Source organism: Chenopodium quinoa, unplaced genomic scaffold (genome assembly GCF_001683475.1).
Source record: "Chenopodium quinoa cultivar QQ74 unplaced genomic scaffold, ASM168347v1, whole genome shotgun sequence".
NCBI lineage: Eukaryota > Viridiplantae > Streptophyta > Magnoliopsida > Caryophyllales > Amaranthaceae > Chenopodium > Chenopodium quinoa.
In genome coordinates, this window is record NW_018742345.1 from 1,499,909 (window position 1) to 1,522,164 (window position 22,256).

Below are 22,256 nucleotides of genomic sequence, written 5' to 3' on the forward strand. Positions count from 1 at the left end.
TGAAATTACATAAAAATCGCCTTGTTCAATTTTTTTTTTTTTAAAAAAAATAAGCAACTTTCGCCGCACCGGGACACCCGAGGGAGCCGCCCCCGCTGCCGGAACAGCAAAGGCAGCCCCAACGAGGCCACAGCAGCCCCGACAGGTGGCTGCCAAGGCTGTAGCAGCCACGGCAGGTGGCTGCCAGACTGGTGCAGCCACGGCAGCAGCCTGCCTGGGCTGCTGCAGCCTCGACAGGCGGCTGCCATGGCTGCTGCAGCCTCGGCAGGTGCTGCTATAGCCATGGAAGCCGCCTGTCGAGGCAGCAGCAGCCAAGGCAGGCTGCTGCCAAGGCTGCAGCAGACTGGCAGCCACATGCCGTGGCTGCTACAGCCTTGGCAGCCACCTGTTGGGGCTGCTGTGGCCTCGGCACGGGCTGCCTTCGCTGTTCCGGCAGCGGGGGCGCCTCCCTCAGGTGTCCCGGTGCGGCTGCCGTTGCGTTTTTTTTTAAAAAAAAAATTTAAGCAATTTTCATCATTTCATCAAAAAGTAGCCATTTTGAGCCGAAATGGCTACTTACTTGCCTTTTTTCTTCATTTCTCAACTTATAAACTCCTTGCATCTCAAAACAACTCATAATCACATATTTATAAGTGTTTGTCATTTGAAATTACATAAAAATCGTCAAGTTCTAAGTTTTTGGGTCCAATTCATCAAAAAAAGCCATTATGACCCGAAATGGCTACTTACTTGCCTATTTTCTTCATTTCTCAACTTATAAACTCCTTGCATCTCAAAACAAATCATAATTACATATTTATAAGTGTTTGTCATTTGAAATTACATAAAAATCGCCAAGTTCTAAGTTTTTGGGTCCAATTCATCAAAAAAAGCCATTTTGACCCGAAATGGCTACTTACTTGCCTATTTTCTTCATTTCTCAACTTATAAACTCCTTGCATCTCAAAACAACTCATAATTACATATTTATAAGTGTTTGTCATTTGAAATTACATAAAAATCGCCAAGTTCTAAGTTTTTGGGTCAAATTCATCAAAAAAAGCTTTTTTGACCCGAAATGGCTATTCACTTGCCTATTTTCTTCATTTCTCAACTTATAAACTCCTTGCATCTCAAAAAAATCATAATCACATATTTATAAGTGTTTGTCATTTGAAATTACATAAAAATCGCCAAGTTCTAAGTTTTTGGGTCAAATTCATAAAAAAAAGCCATTTTGACCCGAAATGGCTACTCACTTGACTATTTTCTTCATTTCTCAACTTATAAATTCCTTGCATCTCAAAACAACTCATAATTACATATTTATAAGTGTTTGTCATTTGAATTTACATAAAAATCGCCAAGTTCTAAGTTTTTGGGTCAAATTCATCAAAAAAAGCCATTTTGACCCGAAATGGCTACTCACTTGCCTATTTTCTTCATTTCTCAACTTATAAACTCCTTGCATATCAAAACAACTCATAATCACATATTTATAAGTGTTTGTCATTTGAAATTACATAAAAATCGCCAAGTTCTAAGTTTTTGGGTCCAATTCAACAAAAAAAAGCCATTTTGACCCGAAATGGCTACTCACTTGGCTATTATAAGTGATTGTGAGTTGAAACTTATTATTTCTCAAACTATTTCAGATTTCCAATGGAAGAAAAACTTCAAAGAGAAAGAGGGTGGAGAAGCCTAAAAGAATTGATCAACCTAAGAAGAAGCTTAGTGAACAACAGTCCAAGAGTGAACAAGCGTCGAAGTTGCACTCTTCGAAAGGTTCACCGATGCCACCTACTCCAATTGTTGAAGACATTGTTCTTCAATCGCTCTCTACTGACATGACCTTTCTTCACAACCGTGCTTGTCATTTGGTCGATCCCATGGAAGTTGCACTTCCTAAGGCAATGTTCCACTATGATGAGGATGCAATTGCATGGATCAGCAAAGAAGATGTGAAGGAATTTCTACGTGGTGCAAAGCTTAACATTTCCCTCATTCAAACATTCATGAGGTACTTCAATGCCCACATAAAGTTCATACTTTTTTCAAGTTATTCAAATTGATGGTGATTATCCTACATCTGATAAATTAATCAATGTTCATGCATGCAGAGCACTACAGGAGCACTTAACTGACACTGATTCTCCTTGTAAAGTTGGGTGGTTATGCCCCGAGCAGTTATCCACTACTAAAATCATAGGCAACCCCCATGACGTGTTGTACTATGTTGAACAGAGTATAAGGGAATCAACGCGTGCGGGAGACAAGTTCTTATTCGCCCTATGTTATAGAGAGTATGACTAACCATGTCAAATTCAATCGATTTGGCCTCATTATATGTTGAATCCTAAATATTAATTACCTTGTCTATTATGAACTTATGTAGGGAGCATTGGAGCCTCATGGTAATTTGTAATTCCACTAACACAATTTATCACCTTGATTCAGCTCGATCATCGGAGAAGTGGCTCGTGAAGTCTATATTGCAAAAGTAAATATATATATAGCAACTTATAGTGATGATTATTGCTAATAATAACTAATTTAGTAATCATACGACTAATCAAATTTGATTGTATTTTTTTATACTACAGTGTTATGAAGAAGCTACATTGTCGTGCTCCAAAGGGTCCAACATGGAAGACACCGTTGGTAATTTACATGATATTATTGTGATTATCTTGAAAATCTATGGTAGTAAATATTTGCTCATTTCCTTTGCATGTTTCACTGATGTGATTTGTTTGTCATATGCTAGTGCGCACAACAAGAGAATGGACTTGATTGTGCTTTGTATGTGATGAGATTCATGCTTGACATTGTGACTCATTGTACGGACACTCAACAGCTTGATGAGGTAAGTCCTAAAACTTCTTGAAATGCTATATTGATGTGATTTCACGCCTTAGACACTTAATATTACCTAACAATGGCATGTTATGAGAAACAAAAAAGCTATTTCACAAGAAAGGTAGAAAATGGGCTGAATAGAAGTCATATGGGCCATGTTAGGGCCATTTTGTGTTAATATGCTCTTTTGATGTGATTTCTTTCCTTATACACATATAACTAGATAATATTGACATGTTATGAGATAAATAAAGTTCATTTAATAAGAAATGTAGGAAATGGGCAAAGTAAGGTCATATAGGCCATATTCGGGCCATTTTGAGTAAAAAGCGTCGTAAACCTTAATAAAATGCTCTCCTATACAATTTTAGGGCTTACACACATACAACTACCCAACATTGACATGTTATGAGAAAGAAATAGTTCATTTGATAAGTAATGTAGAAAATGGGCTACATAGAAGTCATATAAGCCCTATTTGGGCCATGTTGAGTAAAATGCGTTGTTAAACTTCTTGAAATGCTATATTGATGTGATTTCTAGCCTTAGAAACCTAATATTATCCAACAATGACATGTTATGAGAAACAAAAAGGCTATTTCACAAGAAAGGTAGAAAATGGGTTTAATAGAAGTCATATGGGCCATATTAGGGCCATTTTGTGTTAATATGCTCTTTTGATGTGATTTCTTTCCTTATACACCTATAACTAGATAATATTGACATGTTATGAGATAAATAAAGTTCATTTAATAAGAAATGTAGGAAATGGGCAAAGTAAGGTCATATAGGCCATATTCGGGCCATTTTGGGTAAAAACCGTCATAAACCTTAATAAAATGCTCTCCTATACAATTTTAGGGCTTACACACATACAACTATCCAATATTGAAATGTTATGAGAAAGAAATAGTTCATTTGATAAGTAATGTAGTAAATGGGCTATATAGAAGTCGTATAGGTAATATTTGATAAAATACATATTTTTTGCCTAATTAATTATTTTTAAAATAATGTTTTTGTATTTCAAGTTTTGCAAGGTCCAAAAGGATGGTCTGTTGACAATCAAGGAGCTTAATGAAGTTCGTGACATGTTGGCGTCTTTCATCACCTTCAACATGTAAATGGCATGCATTGTAATTGTAAATTATTTATGTTATTAACTTTTAAACTATATATAACTTATTATTCATTATATATGTGTGCTTACTATTATTTGTATATGTAAGAAACTTTTTTTTTTTTTTTGTATTGCGTTTGGGAATATTTATATCTATATATATATATATATATAATTGAATTTTTGTATCTAATATTATTTTTGTATATAATAATTAATAATATTATTATTAGTTATTATAATAATAAAATTATTAATTATTATATTTAATATAATTGCTGGAATTACAGGGTATTATTATTGCAGGTTTTTTTTCAAAATATTATTGCACGATGGAAAAAAAAACGAAAAAAAAATAAAATTATTCAAAAGGCACCGGTTAGGCAGGAACCGGTGCCTAAACTATCCACCACCCAAAAAAAAATGGCGGGAGAGCAGTATTAGGCACCGGTTAACCGGTGCCTATTCCACCCTATGGCACTGGTTAATCGGTGCCTATTAAACCCTATGGCACCGGTTTTGAACTGGTGCCAAATAGGGGGTTTTTGGCACCCCTCAAATAGGCAGCGGTTCAAACCGGTGCCTTAGACCGGGTTGAACCACTGCCTAATGCGTTTTTTTCTACTAGTGAATAAAAAATTGAGCCCAATAAGTCTGGATACCAAACAACACACTCTTCACCAATTGAAGCCTCCCAGCATAGGACAAGTGTTTAGCCATCCATCCTTGTATTCTAGCAGTGACCTTCTCCACCAAAGGCCTACATTGGGCAATAGTAAGCTTTTTGGAAGAGAGAGGGACCCCAAGATACCTAAAAGGAATGGTACCTTGAGAAACACCAAGAAGCTCCCTCAACTCTTTCTGGACATCAACAGAGACCCCTCCAAAATAGACTTCACTTTTATCAAGATTAGCAGAAAGCCCAAAGGCACCCGAGAATTTCGAGAAGGCTTGGAAGAGAAGCTTAACAGAAACACTATCAGCTCTAGAAAACATCAATAAGTCATCAGCAAACATCATGTGAGTTAGGTTTAACTTTTCACATCTAGGGTGAAAGTTAAAATCAGGAGATAACCTAAGCTCATCAAGGCATCTAGAGAGGTATTCCATACCAATAGCAAAGAGAAAGGGAGACATAGGGTCACCTTGTCTTAACCCTTTCTTAGCTTCAAAGGGGGGGGGCAGGAAAACCATTAATAAGAATAGAGTAAGAGACAGAAGTAAGACAATTCCAGATCCAATCAACAGATCTCTGAGGGAAACCAAGCTCCTGCATGACAGTGATCAAGAATCCCCACTCAACTGAATCATAAGCTTTCTTCAAATCCACCTTAACCATACACCTGGGAGAGATAAATTTGTGATCATAGCCTTTGATCAGTTCAGTTGCAAGAAGAATATTGTCACCAATGTGCTTGCCAGGAATGAACCCTGCCTGAGCATCATCAATCACCTCACCAATGACAGCAGCAAGCCTAGCAGTTATGACCTTAGAAATGAGCTTATAGACCACAGTACAACAGGCTATAGGTCTAAAATCCTTAACATGAGAAGCAGAAAGGACTTTAGGAACCAGAGTGATAGTTGTGCAATTCCATTGCTTAGGCAAAGTCCCGTTATTAAAGAAATCAATAACACTTGCATTAATATCATCTTTCACAATATGCCAAGCTCTCTTAAAGAAAAAGGAGTTAAAGCCATCAATACCAGGAGCTTTAGTGTTATCAATTCCCTTAAGGAAAACATCAATTTCAGCATGAGAAATAGGCCTAATGAGGTAGCTCTGAGCAGCAAAGATAAGCTGCTTACCCCTCCTCATAGTAACAAGGTCAACAGTAGGGAGCTAAGGAGCCCGAGTCCCTAAAAGAGACTTATAGAAAGAGATAATTTCATGAGAAATAGCATCTGGATCCTTGAGCAACACCTAATACTGATTAGAATCAAAGATGGAGTCAATTCTATTCCTTGCTTGCCTAGTCTTCATCACAGAGAAGAAATAGTGAGAATTGCCATCTCCAAGCTTAACCCAATTAATCCTAGATTTTTGCTTGAAGATGCTTTCTTGAATATCATTCCTGTGCTTGACAACCTTAATAGCATCAGATTCTTTAGCATATAAATCCAAATCATCAGGGTTCTGGGCCATTAAGTTTTGAATTCTAGAAAGCTCAGCATTAGCCTGGTCAATCTTTTCCTCAATGTTACCAAACTGCTTGCTATTAAGAGATTTGATACTAGACTTCACAGAATTAAGCTTCTGCCAAACAGAGCTACCAGAACCCCAAGCCTGCGAAACGGTATCAAGAAAATCAGGGTGATCAGCAATACAATTTAGAAATCGGAAAGGTCTACCTTTCCCCACAAGGCTAGAGAAAATATCCAACAGAACTAGACTATGATTAGATAAAGAAGGAGGGAGATAAACAGTCTCCACATGCCCATGAGAAGCTAACCAATCTTGATTACCAAAGACTCTGTCAAGTCTAGAGAGCGTTCTAGGGCCAGTATGAGCCTTATTAGACCAAGAGTAAAAGGACCCTTTGCTTTTGATCTCAGTGAGGTCCAAATCATCAACCAAATTCTGAAAGTCTCTAGTATCATAATCAGTAACATCAACACCATGAAGCCTATCTGAAGTATGAAGAACAGAGTTATAGTCACCAACACAAAGCCAAGGAGAATGCTGAATAGAGATGCTTCTGAGCCCCTCCCACAAAGGAAGCCTATCATGAATGGAGTGAAGACCATAAACAACAGTGAGATAAATTTGAGTAGCGAGATCCTTAGAAGAAACAGTACAATGAATGAACTGTTCATGAACCTTCAAGACATTAACAGTTACTCTATCCACATTCCAACCAAGCCAAATCCTCCCTTTGGGAGAATGGTCATAATTACACAACCAAAGCCAAGAAGAGCCAAACTTCCTCTGATAAGTGAGAACATTTTTCAATTTGATTTTTGTTTCAAGCAATCCAACAACATCAACTGAATGTGAGTGAAGCGACCTCTTTACAGAGGCAACTTTGCCAGGGTCATTCAAGCCCCTGACATTCCAAACAGAGTAAATCATGAAACCATAGGGGGATCAACCTCACCCCCGCTTAGATTTATAGTGAAACCACCTGCACCATCCATTTCAGTTGCAAATAAAGCAACAAAGGCATTAGAGGTAGAAGCAGGCTGATGAACTCTAGTTTGCTGCCTTTTTGTCTTCCTCCCTACTATTCTCCACCCCTCATCTGAATTCTGAGAGGTATGAACCTGTGGAGTAATAATAGATTGTCCATGAACAGAAACACCAACATCAACAGCAGTAGTAGAAGCAAGAACATGGGTAGGCTTAGGAACCCAAACTTGCTTTTGCTTAGGAGGAACAGGAGCCGGTTGCTTAGAAGCCTGCTTAGGCATAGGAGGCTTAACAGAGCAATCATGACCAATCTTGTTACACTTAGAGCAAAAAGGAGGAGCCCACTCATACACCACCCTGATCTCCAATAGTTCCTTCGAAGGACTCTCAACCCATATAAAGGTGGGCATAGGCTTTGTAACATCAATTTCAATCAGAACCCTAGCAAAAGACACTCTAAGTTGTCTAGTAGTACACTCATCAGCACAAATTAGCACTCCAAGCAAACTACCAAGGCGGCTAAGTGTGTCAGATCCCCAACAATTAAGTGGGAGATTAGGGAATTTAACCCAAAGAGGGATAGTTCTAAGAATTTCAGCATGAAAATCAAAATTAGGACACCAAGGCTTCACTATTGCAGGCTTTCCAAGGAACATATGAGGACCAGAACAAAGTATAGTATCTCTATCATCACTAGAACACATATTGACAATAAAGTACCCATCATCATGCCAATACACATCTGGTTTTTGCATATCATTCCATTGTTGAGCAAAGAAACGAAGAACATCAGCAATAGTAGGGTAAAAGCCAACCACATAAAAGACTAAAGCATTAGCCCATTTTCGATTACCTGCCTCAAGCTCGGCTGCCTGTAGCTCAGCAATGAGTTTCCCGTCCTGCACTTTCGGAGCAACAAAGGATAATGTATCCCCTTTTGCAGCCAATTTCCCAGTAAAAGGTGCATCTCGATCACTCGCATTCTGCTCCAGAACAGGGGAAGAGGCAGCTCGGTTTTCATCAAACTTGCGCGAGTTCAGTTCCAGGGCAGAGGGAGAAGCAGCTCGATCTTCATTAACTTTGTGCACATTATGCTCCAGAGAGGGTGAGGAATAGCGAAGAGAACGCCCTGGCTCAACACTATGCCCAGATCCACCAGCATCCAATGGAACAGTAAACCCAGAAACCCTAGGTACTGTTCCATTGGACTGACTCGGCCTAGCAGCAGCTTCAGCAAAGAGAGTAGCTTCAGCATCCAATGGAACACCGGAAATAGCTCCACAAGCCGACTGCACTAACGCCGGCGTCGGAGTAAGCAGCTCATCCACCTCTTAAATCGGGCTAGGAACTAAAGAGGTACTTGAGTTTCCCAAATTCTGCAAAATCGAACCAACAACTTCATAAGCAGTCTTTTGTTGCGCTACTTGAGGTGTAGAAATAGCTTGCTTCTTCTTCTTCGCCATTGATATCCAGATTTGATGAAGAAAACCAACCAAAAATGAAGAACCATGAAGAAGAGAGAGAAGAGAGAAAGTCAACGAAAGTCAAACCTCAGGGAGAAGACCCCTTCCCATCTGATTCAAAAAGCTTTGGGACCGCGCTCTTTGAGGTCCTTTTTGGAACATCTAACTAACTTCCTTATAGTTAGTTTTGCTATCAATAGAAATTCCTTTATTTTTTAGAGAGAAAAGTTTTGAAAGAGAATTGAATTAGAATTAGATTTTGATTAGATTTTTAGAGAGAGAACCTCTTGATTTTGTGGTATTGTTCTTAGATTCTAAAGAGAGAAGCTTGGCATTTGATGATTGTGCTATTGAGATCTTCATTCCTCTTTGATATTTATCAAAGTTTTGTAAGAATTCTTTACCTTTTCAATGCCATTTGAAGTTTGATTTTATAATATATTGTTGAATTTCTATTGTTTAGCTAAATTTTGATTGTTGAATTACAATGTTGATGATTAGATTGATGATTTCTTTTGCTATGCATTTCAATTTTGCCATGATTAGTGAGTAATTGATTTGCTAGGGAATGTGGTGAAGCATGTTTTGGTGATAGTCTAATGCTAATTTGGGATTTTGATTGAATTGTTGATGTGATTAAATTGATTAATGAAACTTGTGCATGTGCTTGGTATGAAATGGAGTAGCTAACCTTTAGGATAATGCTAGATTGCATAATAGTCTTCAATGACACGAACAATTGATTTGAGTGCTATTATTATCGTTTGATATCGATTTGTGATTTCCTATTGGAGTCATTTGTAGAGAAATCTAGCTTGACCCTAGGAATAGCCTATTGAGTGACTATGATTGCTTGTTCCATTTTCCCTCACATTGCTTTGTTAATTGAATCCTCCTGAATTAGCAAGATTGTTAGCAATGCATGTGGATCCTAAGTTCCCTAGTGTTTTGATATTGAATTCTATTTTATTTTTCTTGATTGATTTGATTCTATTATTATAGACCAACCCACGCCCTTAGCCTTCTAAATAGCTTAGCATCAACCTTAGCACTCCCTCTTTCCCTTGGGATTCGACCTAGACTTACCCTATACCTCGGGTTGGTTTATCCTAATACATATTATTTTGGCAGGTAAATCTAGTCCCCAACGACCTAGGTTTACCATTAGTCACAAAGACACACAACAAGAGACTATAAAAAAAAATCAAAACAATTCAACTTTAATAGTTAACTATACGAAACTAAAGTCAAACAAAAGTAAAGCAAAGTCAACCTACAACTTGGAACCATTGTAGGCCCTGCTTCAAACCAAACCAATTTAAAAACCTTTGAGTTACTCTTACAAGCATAATATAATAAAAAAAATTAAAGCAATAAATCACATCATAAACTTATGGAAACTAAGCATTATTCGCTCTTCACTCTTGCCCATCATAAATATGCTTCATCGCCTGCAAAGCTCGTCTCCACTTGTCCCCACTACTCCCCATTTGAAATGGGTCATCATAGGGCCAAAGTTAAGATAAGGCCAAACAAACATACAAACGCACAATCAGCAATGCTGAGTACATAAGTGTAAATAAAACACACTAACATACTTTAACCTATGATCACACAACTAACCTTGTTGCACCTCTTTACAAGAATACACCATACACCTCTTTACAAGAATACACCATACAACATTGCCCTAAATTAAAAAAAAACTATTCATTTAGAATTGATTATGCATTGAACGAGTTTCCCCCTTAACTTGCCCCAATGAAGGGGTACTATAACGGTAGCTAACCGTGCCAGTGAAAAAAAAACACTCGTAAGTGGTGAAATTCCTGCGCATAATAATAAAATGATATATACAACATTTTGTACTCCCAGTACAAATTATGGTTAAATATAAAACCCCATAACTCCCCCCATATGTTCATACTCAAGGTATATACGTTCCAAGAGTTTTGATGCGTAATATCATTCACTTAACGTTATTTACATATTATTAGACTTGGTGATAACTCTAAAACCAGAACACAATAAATGAATCAATCATTATAATTATTCAAACAATTAAGCATACCAATATAATCTTGAATAATTAGTGACCATATAATATTTAATGTTGAACCCATTCTCATTTACTTTTGAGACACCTTAAATGCGTAATGCGCCAAAATTCCTATCCCTCGGTGTTAGAAACATCTTAAGTGCACTTAGGCACCAATATATAATTCATTCCTCATGTGCATAGACACTTAAATAGCTCTTTCCTCATGCTTAAAGCATCTATAAAAATTATATGAACCTTAATAAAATTCCTTTTCATTATTTCAACCCAAATTTAAAATTTAGTTTAATTAAACACGCTCTTTATCATACCAATAATAAAAGTGTGGTTCATATACAACATGCCAAATTAATTGTTTTCGCTCACTAATCCATTACAAATAATCCATGCTTCATAATTCAATCACCAACATCAACCAAATAATAAATTCCAATCAAAATCTATCATGATACTATTTGGAATCAATTATTCAAAACCTATCATGTTCCTACATCACCAAATAAATACAAAGTACGCGAACGTACCTTTTAAACGATCTTTAAATCGCCACGATTATATGAAATCACTCACTTGGTAGTCACCTGCAATCCAAATTTATAGAGAGACATTAAAATCTACTCCATACAAATTTCCTGCAATATATACCCTCTTTAAATCACTCATAATTTATTTAAAATAAGTTGAAAATTAATTTAAAACCCCTTTCTTTAATCCCAATTAATAGGTAGTAAAAAATTCCTTCAAGAAACTTAATTATGGCTTACTAACAAAATTTTCGGCTTTATTAAATCATAAAAACTTCCTGTAAATGAGTTTTAAAACCACCAAATCAAAGATTTAATCCACCAAAAATCAAATTCCTTTATATGCAATAATTTAGAAACCTAGGGTTTTCAATTTGAGGCTTTTTAATTAAAAGTCAAATATGAAAATTTATTTACTATATACCTATAGTCAAACATCATGACAATCATCACAAAACTCATAATTAATAATTAGTTAAGGATAAAAGCAAAAGAATTAAAAGTAATATTTTTTTTCAGAAAACCGCAAGCAGCAACAACCACCACGACACGCGGCAGGGCTGTTACCACGCCCGCCGGCGTTGCCGCGGCTACTAACATGTGCGCTGGTGGTTGCTGTTGTTGGCTAGTTGTGCATCGTGGTGGTGCCAGCCGTGTTACAAAAAAGTAGAAGCGGAATTTAAAAAAAATAAGAGAGAAGGGAGAGAAAATTACCTTTGGTGTTCTCCACTCTCATGTGTTGAATATTATACCCCTTTTTCTCTAGAAACCCTCCTATACCTATATTCCCTTTCCTATTCAAACTTGTTTTTTACTTTGACTTTTAAAAATTTCCTTTTATAAAATATTTCCGAACTTATTAAAATAAATAATTAAAATTCCACAAATAATTTATTGTGAATTATTTAAATACTTTACAAAATACTTATTTAAATTAATATACACATAAAATTCCTATCTCTCGGTGTTAGAAACATCTTAAGTGCACTTACGCACCAATATATAATTCATTCCTCATGTGCATAGACTCTTAAATAGCTCTTTCCTCATGCTTAAAGCATCTATAAAAATTATATGAACCTAATAAAATTCCTTTTCATTATTTCAACCCAAATTAAACATTTAGTTTAATTAAACATGCTCTCTATCATGCCAATAATAAAAGTGTGGTTTATATACAACATGCCAAATTAAATGTTTTCACTCACTAATCCATTACAAATAATCCATGCTTCATAATTCAATCACCAACATCAACCCAATAATATATTCCAATCAAAATCTATCATGATACTATTTGGAATCAATTATTAAAATCCTATCATGCTCCTACATCACCAAATAAATACAAAGTACGCGAACGTACCTTTAATACGATCTTTAAATCGCCACGACTATATGAAATCACTCACTTGGTAGTCACCTACAATCCAAATTTACAGAGAGACATTAAAATCTACTCCACACAAATTTCCAGCAATATATACCCTCTTTAAATACCTCATATTTATTTAAAAAAAGCTGAAAATTAATTTAAAACCCATTACTTTAATCCCAATTAATAGGTAGTCAAAAATTCCCTCAAGAAACTAAATTATGGCTTACTAACAAAATTTTCAGCTTTATTAAATCATAAAAACTTGCTGTAAATGAGTTTTAAAACCCCCAAATCAATGATTTAATCCACCAAAAATCAAATTCCTTTATATGCAATGATTTTGAAACCTAGGGTTTTCAATTTTGGGTTTTTTAATAAAAAAATCAAATATGAAAATTTATTTACAATATACCTATCATCAAACATCATGAAAATCATCACAAAACTCATAATTATAATTAGATTAAGGATAAAAGAAAAAGAATTAAAAGAAATTTTTTTTTTTTAGAAAACCGCAAGCAGCAGCAACCACCACGACACGCGGCAGGGCTGCTACCGCGCCCGCTGGTGTCGCTGTGGCTACTAACATGTGCGCTGGTGGCTGCTGTTGTCGGCTAGTTGTGCGTCGTGGTGGTGTCAGCCGTGTTACAAAAAAGGGGAAGGGGAATTAAAAAAGAAAAGAAAAATAAGAGAGAAGGGAGAGAAAATTACCTTTGGTGTTCTCCACTCTGGGCAAAGTTTATTTTGCCCATGTGCTGAATATTATACCCCTTTTTCTCTAGAAACCCTCCTATACCTAAATTCCCTTTCCTATTCAAACTTGTTTTTTACTTTGACTTTTAAAAATTTCCTTTTATAAAATATTTCCGAACTTATTAAAATAAATAATTAAAATTCCACAAATAATTTATTTTGAATTATTTAAATACTTTACAAAATACTAATTTAAATTAAAATACGCATAAAATTACTAGGTATGATGGTCTACCCCCCTTAGAAGAATTTCGTCCCAAAACTTGGGTAATGAAATTCAAACTTTTTCCTCACTTTGTATAATATAGTTGTACTTTTTGTCATACTTTTACCTTTTGGTGATTCTTTTAGATCAAAATTACTCAAAATACTCTTTAAAATTGTGCAAAAAACAAAAAAATAACAAAAAAAGGGAAAAAACACAAAATTCTACCGCATTCTACCCCCATTAAAGAAAACGAGTTATATAAGAGTTATGCAAGTAATTAAGTAGTGCCTGGGATGTAATTATTCCTGAGACTGATGTTCAATCTAGTCGACCAGTGAATCTTCATGAAGGATAGGATACATTTGTTACAGATAATGTCTTTGTTGCTGGTGAGATTTTGATGGTCTAGTATACTGCAGGCGGGTTGTTTCACGTTTGCGTTTATATAACAGAGAATGAGGAAAGGCTTTCAAATGTAGGTTCCTAATAGAAATAAAAATCGTTCTCGTTATATTTATCTCTTATTCCCGAATAGTGTTTGTTGAGGGGGAAATTTTTATTATCTTTTTTGTATTTGAAATAATAATATTGTTTGATGTTTTGAAATATAGTGGTTGTATGGTACCCTAACATTTAATCCCCTTGCTGTCGAGGTTGGAGACATGGTTGAGCTTTGATAAAATGATTTGCAATGGAGGTGTGTGTTGGTGTGGAAAGGTAGCCATTGTGCACCTTCTTATAAATAGAATGAAATTGTTTCTATATCTTGGAAGGAAAAAAACCCTATACTACGCGCCTTATTAATACTATGAAAGTGATGTATGGGACGAACGGTGTGGGTTAGGCCCATTGAAACGTATTTATCGTTTTACTTGTTTTACCATATTTAGATACTTTTAAAGTTCATTGGTGATACGAATTATCATTAGTGAAAGTCCATTAAACGAGTACGTTATTCAATTGATAAGAAACAAACACTAAAATTGAATGTTATACAACCATGATTTTTGGAATGTGTTATTGACACACTAAATTAAACTGATAAACATTAGTGGAAATACTTGTTCACACACTAAAATTCAATGTCCAACCATGATTTTGCGGAATGTCCTATTCACACACATGCAAACACTATTTGCTCCAATTTTTCCCCACAAGAACCACTCATGGTTCGCTATAAATACCCACATTTCTGTTTGTTTTTGCATTACAACACATTTACTTTTCCTTGTTTTATCATAGCATTCTTTTTCTTTTCTTTAACTCACCATAACTTATGTTCACAAAAAATGGAGTATGCAGCTCTTCTATGCACTATGTTACATTGACTCGGGTACGGGTATCCCATAATGGTACGGATCCAAGTGTACGATATGACAATTTTTAAAAATTTAGGACACGGGGACATTGTCTTAACTTTGAAATCGGGTACGGATACGGTAAAAAAAATTTTAAGAAAAAAATCGGATATTAAGTGCAAAAAATTGTACATATTCATGAAAATTGATTACATTAATAATAAACACACAACAAAATAAGTTTTTGAATAAAAACTCAACATCTCAAACAATACAGACTACATAAGAAAAGACCAAATGTACGGAACAATAAAAATATCAAAAGATGTTCTTCAATTCTTAACTTCTGAGAGTTTTAAACTTTCAAAATTCCTTCAGCAGCTCTAGGATGACTAAAAAAACACTTCTTCTCAAAGGTCAGTAAATGATATAGCTTCAAATTCTAGTTTATTGAGCGAAAGATCAGCAACTTCTAACAAGCTATCTCTATCAATATGTGCTCCAATTCCTCTTACAACAAGAAGAAGAAGGAGGTTGTGGGAGCAGCTTGAATGCAAGGCTTTGCAACATTGGAGCACCTGAGCCATAATTGGAACACCATGACATGGGATCTTCATATGCCCTTCCTGCCATGACATGTAACACCCGACCCCAAACAAATTTGGGAGGGGCCTATTGTCACGAAATGCTCATCGAGGGCCAACACCTGTCCTCACATACCAACACAATCCTTCCGGCGTATTTTGTCCTCACTCATGTGCACCCCGGGAAAACTTCCTAGGAGGTCAACCATCCCACAAAAACTCCCAACCAAGCACGCTTAATTATGGAGTATCTTAGCATATGGGCTTAGTAAAAGGTAGATGCATCTTATTGGTATGATTAGTATTATAAACTCTTTTAAAGCAATCATGAGGGGTATTACAAAAATCCCTCACTTAAAATCGGCAATGCCCTCGTTCCGCCTAGAAAACTAGGGACTCTAGTATTACGCCTAACGGCAGCTGGGTAATCAAAGTGTTACATCCAGTCTTGTTACGGCAATATAACCCTAGAATTCTCCTCTGCTAGACGACTGACATAAGATTAATTATCTATGGTCAGCAAGCGGTTGCAGGTTTGCTCTGATACCATTTGTACTGTAACACCCAGACCCCAAACAAATTAGGGAAGGGCCTATTATCACGAAATGCGCATAAAGGGCCACCCATCCCAAGACTACTCCCAACTAAGCACGCTTAATTATGTAGTATCTTATCATATTGGCTCTCTAAAAGGAATATGCATCTTGTTGGTAGGAGTAGTATTTTAAACTCCTCTAAAGCAATCGTGAGGGAACTACATGACATGAGGTTCATTAAAGAACCCTAAATCCCTAGAATAAGCTCCGTATTCAAGAAAGATTTTTCAAGCATCATCAACATTTGGGAAAAGCCTATGTAAACACGTATTTCCATCTCTTAAAACCTCTTTATCTTCATGAGGAGGTACCCTTGGAATGTTGCCTCCCCCTTGAATCCATTCATGAGGGTAATATTTAGGAACTAAAGAATGTGCCAAGAAATGTAAGGGGTATGGCTTGGTTCTACCTACACTTAATGACTTTTTGAATAGCATCATAAAACGGCATTACTACATTTTTGACCTATTGCAACCCCCAAATTCGTTGCATTAGGCGTAAAAATTCGTGGCATTAGGCCTAATGCAACGACCATGTACCATGGCATCTGCTGGCGTTGCAATAGGTTTAATGCAACGGCATAGGACACCCAATGCCACAACATCAATGATCCGTTGCAGTAGATCAATATCTGATGCAACGACAACATTACTGCCGTGTCATTAGCTATAACACCTAATGCCACGGTTTTTTATACCTAGTGTTACGGTGCATACACCCTAATGCCACGGTTCCCTATATTTAATAATAATAATAATAATAATAATAATAATAATAATAATAATAATAATAATACAATTATAATCAGAATTTTCAAAAAAAATAAAATTAGAATTGTATTAATATAAATTAAAAGTTTATACATTGTTATCTATAAGGAAAATTACAAAATTAAATTATCACTAGTTAAACTAAGAACAAAACAATTAAAAGTTAAAACTAAATAATATTGATCCCCAAACAATACATTAAGCAATTCTTTGGACCGCATCATTATTTCTTTCTCCCACTTCTCCAATTTCTCAAGTGAGGCAATTCGGGAAGCATCTTCTTCGGTTTAAGTATCCACCTCTAGCAGTGTTTACACACATCCAATGGATCTAAATCCCCTAATAAATAAAACATGCATACAAATCAAAATGGGATTATAGAAGAATTGAGCACTAAAAAAAAATATGAAAGGAACTTGAGGTGCCATGGAATAAACACATCTCCCACCAGCAGTAGAGCTCAGGTTACACGAAGAGTCAGAAATAACCTGTCAACCCTAGTGCACACTACTAATGATATAGACTCAGGGTCATAACACTTGATACATTTTGTCGGCAACTCTTCTCAGTATTAGAGCCCAAATTATGAGCATTACTTAACTTGTCTCAACTAAAAGCATTATATGAAAGATATTGTAACTGATAAACAGCCAGGACACAGTCCAAGTCAGGTTAAGATAATTGTTGTTTCAACATCACAAAAATTCACAAAAATGTACCATAACACCAATAGCCTACATTCAAAAGAATTATCGAGCATGAAACAAGTCACAATTCCAATATAACCAGATCTGTTCAATACAATTTCTATAACTTTTTTTTATTATACCCTCAGTTTTAAGGGTAGGAAGAATAAACCTTTGAGACTCGATAATGGGAGGGTGGGATGCAATTAGCTCACTAACCATTTTATTATTTCTTGAGCCAATATCATACTGTCTTCTCTTACTATGTGCTCCACCTAAAATACATAATCATATTCTTTCAAGTATCGCTAATTTAAAGACACTCTAAATGGATGTGGTCTAATAAAAACAATAAAGTTTATTAATAGGCACAAATGTTTAGAAAAATGGATCATATTATTTGGTGGTTGTTTGCAAAGGTTCATGCCATAGAAGTTGTTGATGTGCTTATTACACCTACATCATCTTAAATTTATGTCAGTGCTTATTGTTCAAAACTAATTAGCTCATGAATAATAAATGAAAGCTATATACCTGTTAAAGAAGTTAAAAAACCAGTGCAGTCAATTTCCCGCTTCATGCATATCCTTAAAAAGCTTCTCTACAGCCTCTCTGTTTAATAAGAAGAAGAATAACAAATACTTTAATCTTTTGTTGTTTAAGTTAGATTTTTAAAACACGAGGATGATTGGACATTCAAGGAATGAAAGTGTAGATATTACTAGTTACTATATGCTAGCTAACACCTAAACCATATGGACATAACCAGAATGCCATATAGAGGGAATTGAGAAAATTCAAAGCTCATGACTAAAATATATTTGGATATCCACGAGGCTAATGTCTTTACAGTAACCCAGTTCTCCCTTTTTGTATTATTTTCAATGTTTCATGTTCCATCTACTTATTCATGCCTCTTTAACCCGAAACTCCATTCATGTGGCAGTTCACTGTTCAAAATTCAAGTGCATAAAATTTCACATTTAATATTTTTGCTCAGCTTTCCAAAAGCATAAAATTCACAAGTAGTAGCAGAGTGGTAGCAGCTGTAGCTGCAGTTGCAGCCTTGCCAGGGCAACAATAACCTCTATAGGGCAGTAGCAGCTGCAACCTTTTAAAGCTAACTGTGTAGTAGTAGCTGCAACCTTGCCAAGCAGCCGCAGCAGCAGCCTCGACACGGCACCAGTAGTTGCAAACTTAATTTCGCCACGGATCCGAAAAGGTTTTGTTAAGCATATCAAATTACATGCAAGAAATATACCAAAACATAATATACACGTGTCGAACTTGCTTCTAAGCGAGTACAAACCAGCAACATTACACCTGATGGGTACAGGGCATATAAGTATATGATACAAAGTAATAAAAGGGAACTAGGATTAAAAATTTATCCTACACCTAAATCACATGCCTATGTGAATTTAATTCAAGTAAAGTCTAAACTCCAAAAAATGCTAATAGTTACTCATTCTTCCAAGTCTAATAATTGAATTAAAGTAAAGTCTAAACTCCAATGACATAATTGCACTACCAATATTGTGCAACCAATCACAAAATCAACAAATATAATTTGACACTAACCCATCAATTAATATTCAAAGCACTTGAGCTTCAAATGCACGCACAAAAGGCAAACAGGGGGGTTTAAAACAAGTTAATATAATATACTTCAGGTTCAAAACTTTAAGAAATAAAAAAATACTCTCCTTTCTATTAACCGTATCTCCATTGCTGCATTGTAAATCCTATTTCATGCCTTCATCTACCCTCACTTTTGGGCAAAATACACCATAGTGAAAGAGTAAGCCTACCAGAGAAAAGCATACAATTAAACTACATATAGTATATGAATTGATATAACAACAAGTAAAGAAAGAACATGCTGTGTGCAATAGACAAAGATAGACGGACCCTAGTGATGGATATACAAGCAATTCCTTTTCTTCTTTAATTCAACCAAGTCACATACTCACAATAATAAATATATAGCCAATATAATAACCTTCTTCCTCCTAAATTTTGTCCACCCTACTCTTTTCTTCATGTAATTAAAATGTAACACAAATAACTTAATATGTTATGAGGAATATTAACCCTATAATTATCTGAAATTCTTCTCTCAAAAAAGCCAATATAAGAACAGTTCACATACATTTATTGTTAGTCATTACTAATCCAAGATTCTCAAACCCATATGCTAATGAAGCAACAATAGATTCATTTCTAAATATAACCAATTTTAAGATCTAAATCCTATATACAGAGCCTAATTGTTTCATAATAAAATAACCAAAACAAACTTATATTAGAGCCGCATACGAATTCCCCTAAAAAAACAAGCAGAATTACATACAAAGAATGGCAGAATCTATTGCATCATGGGTTTCAGTATGACATGGTCGTACGGCCAATGAACCAACTATATTTGCATTTACACACCACAAAAGGCAAGACCATAAGATCAAATTAAAACTTTTGCATCTAAATTAAGTAATTTGAGTAGTTTTATATAATCTATAAACACCAAAGTAAAGGTTTAAATTTTTAATCAAATAATACAATTCAATTTTGTCAAACAACCAGCAAACATTTCATTGCTCTTATATCAAATAATCTACCAAATATAGTTTCATTTCAATAGACAATTTGAAATCAAGAAAATCTACATACATAAATTGCAATTAAAAGAACCGAAAGTGGAATTGTAAATTTAGGAAAAATAAAAATACCAATCCAGCCCTTAGCAGTGCTGCAGATGCGGCAGCATTGGTGGCATCCACTTGTGGTGGTGCGGTGGTCTGCGCGAAGTATATTGGATCTCCGAGTGTTGCTGATAGTGGTAATTCTTCTAGTTGTCAAAAGCTCCACAACAACTCGAGTAAATGTGAAACATAGCAAGGAAATTATATCACCATAAATTCAAAGGAATTAATATTCAAAAATAGTTTGTTAATCAACCAAAGAACCCAAAATTATCTCTATTGACAATAAAATCAAAGATAGTGAAATCCTAGATTGTTAAATTGTTATTCGATGATTATTAAAAAAAATACGCAACTCAACTCAGCTTTAGTGGAGGAGAGAAAGCTCAGAGTGCGTGTCAATGGAATACTCGAAGTATGTCGCTTTAATGGAGCTGAGGAGAAAGAAAGAAAGTTAGAGAGAAGGGGAAACAGAAAAAGAGTGGGAGAAAAAATTAGGTACTTGTATTTAACTTTATTGTGTGGATAAAGACTACTGCCGTTGCATCAGCCTTCCAAACCGTTGTATTAGCACACCTAATGCAACGGCTTCTTAATGTCGTCGCATTAGCCCCCCTAAAGTATAAGCCGTTGTATATGGCTTATCTAATGCAATGGTAATAAAAGGGTCGTTTTATTAGCTCTCTTTTTACCGTCGCATTTGATAAAAAATGTAGTAGTGCGGAGACAATCTTGTGAGATAATCAGCATCATCATTATCGAAAATAACTTTTTTCACCTGTTCGATCATCGTATCCCTCATGTCATACACTAAGTGTAAGACACATGAGTCTGTATCAGCAACCCTCAAGAAGTTCATCATGGGTAGTGTAAATTCAAGAAAATAATCAAGTTTATCCCACCATCCATCACTCACCAATCATTACTACAAAAATCCTCAAAGAGACCTTAAATAAGAGATCGTTTTAGTAGATAACCGGTCTCTTTGTTTCAAGAGACCCAATATTACAAAAAACGGGTCTCTTTTGTATTGTCTTAAGAAGTGAATATTAAACGGTGACCTTTTAATATAGATAACAGGTCTCTCTTGATTTTTTTTAATTTTAAATTTAAAAGGGAGAGACCTGTGTTATTACATAACAGGTCTCTCTTAATTTTTTTTATTTTAAAATTTAAAAGGAGAGACCTGCGTTAGTATATAACCGATTTCTCATTATTTTATATAAAAAAAATTGAAAAACTTATTAGGAGAGACCCGTGACAACTTAACCGGTCTCCCTAATCTACAAATAATATAAAAAGGAAATGAAACCCTAATAATTCACAAACCTACCTTCATCCGCCGCTCCTACTGCTTCTCCTTCTCTCCCTCCTCTTTCTCTCTCCAACTGCTTCTCCTTCTCTTCCAACAAATGAATTCACTACCACCACCATGATCTACTTCCTCCTAAGCTATCTCCTCACCCGGTTTATATCCGACCAAGTCGAGTGAAAATAATGACCCGCATCCACCTCGCTTTATCAAATCCGCCATAACAAGATTGTCACTTTAGAGAAGACGACATCGGAAGTGAGTCAAGCAAAAAATCAACCTTTGGAAAGTTAATTTGCTACAACAGAAGAAATCGAATCACTGTAATAAGAGAGACAAAAATGGGAATTCTAAGTGTAATAACTGGTCAAAAAAATAACTCCATCGTCAACAACAACATCAGCCAATCAATATTGATTCCTGCTCCTCTTTGATAAAGGAATAAACGTGTCATCAATTATCTATCCCTAGATAAAATACAATTTATACAACCTAAACCAACCTAATACGAGTATAAGGCAAGTCGAGGGTCGAAGCCAAAGGAGTGAGTCGGTATTAAATATAGCCTAAGTCAAGCTACTTCGAAGCTTGTAGTGAGAAAATGGTTGGTACTATGGTAACAAAGCTATATTGATCAAGTAATTCAAGAAACTAAACACTAGGGATGTAGGTTCAACATGCAAGTTCAATAATCATGCTAATTGATAGTTTATTCAATTGATTCAAGCATTGCAAAGGACAAACAATAGTAGCAATCAAAAGAATCCAAAAGCTATTTCCTATAAGACAAGATAGGGGTCACTATGAATGGCTAATCAAGGAAAATCACAATCAA

The 22,256-nt window shown here is 35.5% G+C and overlaps 1 protein-coding gene and 1 long non-coding RNA gene across 3 annotated transcripts; both read right to left on the reverse strand.

The window, feature by feature from the left end:
• Positions 1 to 5,882: 5,882 nt before the first annotated feature.
• On the reverse strand, positions 5,883 to 7,031 carry LOC110693631. Its single transcript, XM_021870780.1, has one exon. It carries the CDS (start codon positions 7,029 to 7,031, stop codon positions 5,883 to 5,885), a length of 1,149 nt encoding a protein of 382 aa, XP_021726472.1.
• Positions 7,032 to 16,823: 9,792 nt separating this feature from the next.
• LOC110694070 lies at positions 16,824 to 22,256 on the reverse strand. 2 transcript variants are annotated; one of them, XR_002505722.1, is made up of 3 exons: positions 20,137 to 22,256; positions 17,942 to 18,019; positions 16,824 to 17,060 (listed from the first exon to the last, which is right to left on the reverse strand). It is a non-coding gene; the product is annotated as an uncharacterized LOC110694070 (long non-coding RNA). The 2 variants fall into 2 exon arrangements; XR_002505723.1 differs by having other exon boundaries at positions 17,942 to 19,214.

What these genes read in the sequence shown, in the direction of transcription:
- LOC110693631 (XM_021870780.1), bottom strand. Translation starts at nt 7,031, where the DNA reads ATGATTTACTCTGTTTGGAATGTCAGGGGCTTGAATGACCCTGGCAAA.